General features: G+C 36.6%; 1 protein-coding gene across 3 annotated transcripts; it reads left to right on the plus strand.

Annotated features, from left to right (window-relative positions):
* Window positions 1–1,932: 1,932 nt before the first annotated feature.
* On the plus strand, window positions 1,933–7,655 carry tmem230a (transmembrane protein 230a). Of its 3 annotated transcripts, none has more exons than XM_081355273.1 (4): window positions 1,933–2,207; window positions 2,880–3,113; window positions 6,724–6,846; window positions 6,935–7,655. In XM_081355273.1, the coding sequence occupies exons 2-4, from the start codon at window positions 3,015–3,017 to the stop codon at window positions 7,073–7,075; spliced, it is 363 nt and encodes a 120-aa protein (XP_081211399.1). In that variant the 5' UTR covers window positions 1,933–2,207; window positions 2,880–3,014; the 3' UTR covers window positions 7,076–7,655. The 3 variants fall into 3 exon arrangements, with proteins under 3 accessions (XP_081211399.1, XP_081211400.1, XP_081211401.1); XM_081355274.1 differs by having other exon boundaries at window positions 1,960–2,207; window positions 2,995–3,113; XM_081355275.1 differs by having other exon boundaries at window positions 1,989–2,207; window positions 2,897–3,113.
* The last annotated feature ends 335 nt before the right edge of the window (window positions 7,656–7,990 follow it).

Here is a 7,990-nt window from a genome sequence, read left to right on the forward strand (position 1 = left end):
CTTTCAGATTTAAAACTTTGCAGGATGTTTTCATTCACTTAGAGCTAGTTACACACTATATGAAAGGTCACTTTCAAAAATCCATAATAGGGGCCCTTTGATCTTGTTGTGTTGCGTAAAAGGAAAGACAGTAACGCGCAAAGACCTTCACCCGTATTATTGGAAAACTGCCATTGGACCGATAAACGGGTTTACAATCTGAACTGACAAAAAAAAAAAAAAAAAAAAAAAAATTACACCTAAAACCTACTTTTTTAAGGTGAAATTCATCAGCATTGGTAATGAAAGTGAATGTCACCGCCAAAAAAAAAAAAAAAAAAAACAACAACAACAAAAAACAGTGTGATTTCTGTGGCTTTAAAATGGCATGTCCATGTGGCTGTGAATGTCGCTCCGCATTTCTCTAACTGTCCGTTGCCAGCTCCTGGTCCACATCCACTTTCATTGATTGCAAAAGGACAGCATGAACATTCTTCAAAACATCTACTTTTGTGTTCCACAAAAGACAGAATATCATGGTTTAGAATGACACGGGAGAAAGAGTAAATAAGAACACAATTTTAATTTAATATTTATTTCCAAAAACAAATAAATGAACATATGCACCTTCTTTCTCAGAAGAATGAGTTTTATTTATTTATTTATTTATTTATTGGCTACTTGCATCATAGAATGTCCATAAGCTTTTGATCAATAGCATGAATCTATTGTTTGTTTTCTTTCTTATGTTCTCATCCCCCTTGTCGTGCATCAAAAACAGAACTTTATGCAGAAGTTTAATGCAAGCATGACGGATTGCTTGCACTGAATTTAAATATGTTGGCATTCACATCCTCCTTTGTTGTCACTTAAGCTATTGAAGCACTTGCCTCAAAGCTGCAGTCTGAAGACGTGCTGCGAATGTAAAGGGTTCTTCATTGTTTGGTTGTAGGGTTACTCTGGAAGCCAGCCAACGTCAGCAGTTGCACAAACCATAAAGAATTTGGAGGGAAGAAGGAAGCTAACAACCAACAGATCAGATGAATGAGGTTTAGCACCTGAAAAGTGTATTGGCCTGTAGAACACAAATCCAATCCAACGGATCCATTACAGAATATTAGAATAAACAAAAATAAATAAATCATAGTGCTTATTCTCACTGTATTAATATCATAAAAGTTATGTTTATGAATATTAAATTAAATTAATAATATTTGGGAAAAATATCTAAATAAATAAATATGTCACAAGCAATTTCTGACTGATTTGTAATGCTCCCACAAACAGAAAAAGCACGTTCCACCTCTGTGAAGATGAATTGGTACTTGAGCGTCTCGTTGAACTCACTGAACTCACTCTGCTCAGCAATATCATTCTGAACCAGCAGCAAATTATTCCAAATGGACAAAAAAGCGTGACTTATTGGTAATTAAGTATACTGGGATCTGCTGTTTGTGGAGAACTGCACTGATTTTCAAAGTACTTCAAATTTCAATGAATTTAATCTGACGAGCAGTGTAGTAAATTTAATTTGATCAATGTAATTTATTATTATTATTATTATTAATATATTATTATTATTAAATCTAATCTAGATAAAAACAGGTCATTTCGAGTAATAACTGAGTCCTTTTTTATTTTATTTATTTATTTATTTTCGGTGTACGTTTGTCTTTGAAGTATTTTAACAGTCAAAATAAATATAATTAATGCACATTTATTGACTGGTTTTAAATTTAGTTGTTTTACTGATGCACTTTATTCAAATTTAAATTCATTTTGCCATTTATCCTATTCATTCATTTGTTTATTTCACCTCTGGTGCATGCATATTTATTCATTGTAATTATTTATTTCAATAATGCAATGTTTAAAATCGATTTCATATGTCGTTCTTTTAACGTAAACGGCAAAGTCTGTCGTTTAATTATTTTCCTCTGTGATATTCTGTCATTTGCAGAAGAGCAGTTGCTATTGGCTGCCGCTGGTCTTCTTTCCTGTGCGCGCGCAGGTTGGAATGGGAGTAATAAGGAAGTAAACAATGTCCTGTCCACAGCGGGACAAGTAGTGTGTTCAGGGGAAAAAAACAAAGTTTCTGTAGTTCTGTAGCAGTAGCCGATCAAAATTCAGGTCGTCTGCTCGAAACGACATCAAACAACGCCGCGTCTTTGGTTATTTTGTCTCTAGTGAAATAATATATGTATAAAGGCACGACTTTGTATTAGCTGGTGAGTACATACACGCTTCTACAAACTGACCAACTACACTGTAAAAAAGATTTTTTGAAGTTGTACATGCAACAAAGATTATTGGAGTACATTTTACAAGAAAATGCAAATTCAGTCTTTATACTTCAAAATTTCACGTTTAAGTCAACGTGTTACTTGCTGTTTGTTTGTGAGATTTACTAGCATTTTTTTTTTGTAAGAATTGTTTTAAAGTAACGCAGATGAAGTCTGAAACCTCAATACAAGATTACAAAGACTGCATAAATAGCCTAACCCTTTTGGTTTATTAAATAATCATATAATTGCTGCTATTAAATAATTATCTGTCTTAATAGACTAGCCTATATCACCAGGATGCTATCAAAAACTGTTGTGTATTTGAATTTATCTGTAATTTCAAATGATAGGAAGCTAATCCAACATGATTTTTATGATGAACTACATGTGTTGCATTTGTTATGAGAGTTAAGGTGATGATACACAGGGCAACTTTTTGAGCAATGTTGCCGTCAACGGGCAAACAGATGAGACACAGGGCCCACGACCGATCTAAATTATCCAGATAAAAATGTATTGCCCATTTTCAATGGGAAAGTGCCCAAGCAACAATCGCTTTGCAAGATTGCCCAGCAACATTGCTCAAAACGTTGCCCTGTGTATCATCACCTTTAGAACGTTCTTTCTGGCAGTTCTGGTCTCCCAGAATAACCACGCCAGGAGTGGATGCACTCTCAGATAGTCTCAGTATAGTTTGCTGCTTTTCAACCTCTTCATCATCATCCTCAAGTGCCAACAAATTTATACATCATGATCGCGACACGAAACAACACAGCCAGTGCTGCTCCGAACAATAAGGTGAAATACTCCAGGCTGGCAGATAGTGATGAAGGCTACATTGATCTACAGGTGAGTTCACTTATTGCAGAAAATATCTACAGTCATGTGAAAAAGAAAGTACACCCTCTTTGAATTTTTGGTTTTATGTATCAGGACCATAGACTGTAAAAAATATGGACAAAGCGCCTGTGACGTCACCCATAGACTTTCTCAAGAACAGTTTTGAAGCCGTTTATGGGGGGGTATGGGCGGCGCCATCTTGGAAAATCTTGGGAAATCCTAACCCCGCCCACCTTCTGGCCAATCTAGGGTAAAGGATGCAGCGCGCGTCACTCAGCTCGCTCTGCTACTCCGGTTATCTCTGTGTATATTTTTTAGGCAACGAAATATGTTATAAAACACCATACTAACTCTTTTCGTTTTCATTTAAAGAAATCTTAAACATTATAGCCACACAAATGTGGTTCAGGCAACGCGTATTGATTATATTCACTGCATATAACGTTTGCCTATTTATAACAAAACAAAATATAAAACACAAACCTGCCTCTTTTCGTTTTAAATATAATATAAAAACATTAAACATTTTAATATGGTCCAGGCAATATGTGCATTTGTACTAAACAGATTTTGCAGTAAACAACATTACAGATCATCTTCGTTGTATTAAAATTTAAAATGACAAAACTCAACCCAGTCTCTTTTTGTTAAATTTCAGTTTTATCAATATTAGCCATTATAAAAGTATAAGTAAAAGGTAGAAGAAGCTATACAAATAAAGCAAACAATTCAGTCAAACATACAAAGTCAGCGCTCTAGTCTAACCATACAACGTAAAGTTAAATACTTATAAAGTTATGAAACTTCCCCTCAGCCAAAACGATTGGCCAGGGAATAAATTATAGATTCACGAGACAAAAAAATCGCCCGTTAGATATACACAAGACGAATTATATCTCATGTTTAACCACTACAGAGACGCCAGAGTCAGCGGCAAACCTCAGAACGTCTAGCCGAGGAAAGGCTGTTCCAGGCGGGGTACATGAGCGCCGAGCGCCCGGTCATCGCTGGATCTTACAACTGGATACAATTTTCATAAATCTTTATAAATAAACCACAGATTTGAGCTTTAAACAACTACATTCTCGCCTGAAAAACTCTTAAAACTACATTTCATGATACCGAAACAGTAGTATTATATTTCAACTGTGTAAAAAAATGGCGCTTCTTATGTTGTCATTCTCCTTGGCGCAGCCTATGCTCGTTATCAGCTGTCAATCAAGCTGTCAATCTAAGTTAACCACGCCCTTATTGTCATACATTTTATATCTAAATACGATCTAAACTAACGAGTTAGAAAAAAATTCACAGCCCTCATGGTTGTCAGGCACTCGGAACCTATCGAAAAATACAATTAAAGTCCATGTGACCAACCTGTAAATCATGAATTTATGCTGTGAAAACGGACATTTTAACATGGGGGCTATGGACATTTTCTCCCTTTTGGGACCTTCCCCTAGCGGATTTTCGATGTATTGCAGTTTTTCGCACTTCCGGGTTGGCTTCATTTTTCAGATTAGAATGTTGCCGCTTGATTAGGACATAAAAAAAAAAAAAACATCTGATCGTTAGCTATTTATTTAACCATATGTGAAAAACTAAGTACACCCCATGATTTAATAGCTTGTAGAACCAGCTTTAGCAGCAATGACTTGAAGTAATCGTTTTCTCCCACATCGTTGTGGAGTTTTTGCCTACTCTTCTTTACAAAGTTGCCTCAGTTCATTTAGTTTTGTGGGAACTTGTTTATGCACAGCTCTCTTACTGTCTCGCCACAGCATTTCAGTCGAGTTGAGGTCTGGACTTTGACTGGGCCATTGAAACACCTTGATTCTTTTCTTTTTCAGCCATTCTGCTAGTGTGCTGTGTATCATGGTCCTGTTGCAGGACCCAAAATCAGCCAAGCTTTAGCTGTCTGTCAGACAGATGGCCTCACATTTGGCTCTAGAATACTTTGGTGTTTGGCATACAGAGGAGTTCATGGTCAACTCTCAAATGACTGCAAAGTGCACTGATCCTGTGGCTCCAAAACAAGCCAAAAATCATCATCCCTCCATCAGCATGATGGACAGTTGGAATGAGGTGTTTTTGCTGATATGCTGTGTTTGGTTTTTTGCTGTGCATTATGGCTAAACATCTCCACTTTGGTGTTGTCTGTTCAAAGGACATTGTTTCACAAGTCCTGTGGTTTTGGTCAGGCTAAGTCATTTTCTATTTGTACTGTAATGAACTTTAACATTTAAAGGGTTAGTTCACCCAAAAATGAAAATTCTGTCAGTAATTACTCACCCTCATGTTGTTCCAACCCCGTAAGACTTTCGTTAATCTTTGGAACACAAATTAAGATATTTTTGATGAAATCTGAGTGCTGGATCAGTCCTCCTGCAGGCTTATGGACACCTTAACTTGCTGGCCCAGAAAATGTATTAAATACATTGTTAATATAGTCCAAGTGACTCCAGTGGCTCAATCTTAAGTTTATAAAGCGACGAGAATACTTTTTGTGCACAAAAACAAACAAAAATAACGACTTTATTCCACTTTTCATTTCCTTCTCTCTGGACCTAGAGTCTTTTCACATAGTGTTTAAGCGAAGCGCGTCTGTGTTGCACGTCACCACGTAGGCTCACTATTGGGTGACTCTGGGGTCATGTGTGATCCGTGGTGACGTGAAACACAGACGCGCTACGCTATTACACTACGTAAAAAAAACTCGAGGTCCAGAGAGAAGGAAATGAAAAGTGGAATAAAGTCGTTATTTTTGTCTGTTTTTGCGCACTAAAAGTATTCTCGTCGCTTTATAAATTTAAGATTAAGATTTAATCAAAAATATCTTAATTTGTGTTCCGAAGATGAACGAAAGTCTTACGGGGTTGGAACAACATGAGGGTGAGTAATTACTGACAGAATTTTCATTTTTGGGTGAACTATCCCTTTAACATGTCAGTTGAGGTCTGTAGAGTCTGAGATGTAGCTCTTGAGTTTTTTGCAGTTTCTCTGAGCATTGCACTGTCTGACCCTGGGGTGAATTTGCTGGGACGTCCACTCCAGGGAAGATTGGCAGCTGTCTTGAATGTTTTCCACTTGTGAATTATCTTCCTTACTGTAGAATAATGGACTTCAAATTGTTTGGAAACGGCCGTATAACCCTTCCCAGATTGATGGCGGTAACAATAGCTTCTGTAAGATCATTGCTGGTGTCTTTCCTGCTTGGCATTGTTTTAACACACACCTGGTGGCTCCAGACCAGCAAACTGCAAAAATGTCTGGTTTTATAGAGTTGATCACACTTGCTGATGATCAATAAATCAAAGACATTTGATTATCAGCTCCTGACTGCTACTTGTACTCATAATTCCTATGGAAGCTGTAAGGGTGTACTTAGTTTGTCATACATTGCTTCACCATTTTGGCCTAGTTTTTGTTAAATAAATAATGCCACGGTGTATGCCATGTTGTCCATCTGCGTTGTATACCTAATTTTTAGACCTGCTATCCACCAGATGAATTGCATTCTGTCCTGATTTGTAAAACGATAGAATTTCTTTTTCACATGACTGTAAATGGTATTACATATGTATCTATTGTGTCATGTATTCAATTAAACACTGTTTTATAGTTCAAGAAAACCCCACCTAAAGTACCCTACAAGGCCATTGCCCTGGCAACGTTCCTATTTCTGATTGGCTCTGTTTTGATAATTATTGGATCACTTCTTTTGGCGGGATACATTAATGTCACGGTGAGTAGACAAAACTGCGGTATTGTAATTGAAAAAGATGATTTGTATCTGTCACTATGTTTGACAGTAATTTATGGTCTTGTTGTAGCACCCAGATCGCACAATTCCAGTCCTCATCATCGGCGTACTGATCTTTCTTCCTGGATTCTATCATTTGCGGATTGCTTATTATGCTTCCAAGGGTTACCGTGGTTATTCTTACGATGACATCCCAGACTTTGATAACTGAACGGATCTAGTCATACTAAATGCTGTTACTTCTGTGTTTTTCTGCTGCTGTTACGCATGATTTGCCTTCAGACATTCATTCTCTGTTTACTATAAGTCTCTCTAGAAGAGAAACCGTGGCACACAGTGGCTTGGCTGAGCTTTATTGAGCTGAAGACCTTTATTTTACCAAAAGAAACAATGAAGTGCAATATTAAGAGTATTTATTTAGTTAAACACGTAAAAGGCCAACAAGAAATATGCTGATATTTTCCTAGCTTTTGTACAACTGTATCATTTTAAAAACTAGAAATGTATGTTTCCTGTAATAGAGAATAAGGCAACTTAAGATAAGTATGATTTGTTTCACTTTTTTGCTTACATTGTGTTCCCATACTTCCACGGGGTAATTTGTAGTTTTAACTACTTTGCCATTATTTTAAAATGTGGATAATTGTAAAAAATAAAGACTGATGTAATGTGTCCAAAGTTTTACTGGTAGTGTAGTTAAGTTGCTGTGGCAGTATAGTTTTGTGGAATAAACTGGTTTTATTCAGCCATTTATTTGGTTTGAAAATGACTGAATGAAGTATTGATGTTCACCTTCTTGTGTGACAGCTGCTTTATTTTGAGGGAGCAAAAAGTGTTGTATTTTGAGAACCACAGAAGGTTAATTAGATTAAGTATAAATTAAATATATACAGACTAATGTACTTTTACACACACACACACACACACACACACACACACACACACACACACACACACACACACACACATTCTCCTTTCACATACATACATTTCTTCTCTCACACACACATACATTCTCCTTTCAGTGTGTGAGAGAAGAAATGTATGTATTTGAAAGAAGAAGAATGTATGTGTGTGAGAGTAGAAGAATGGATTTTTTTGGATTGTGTGACACTGAATGGCTGAT

This window comes from Scardinius erythrophthalmus (genome assembly GCF_964197995.2).
Source record: "Scardinius erythrophthalmus genome assembly, chromosome: 23".
NCBI lineage: Eukaryota > Metazoa > Chordata > Actinopteri > Cypriniformes > Leuciscidae > Scardinius > Scardinius erythrophthalmus.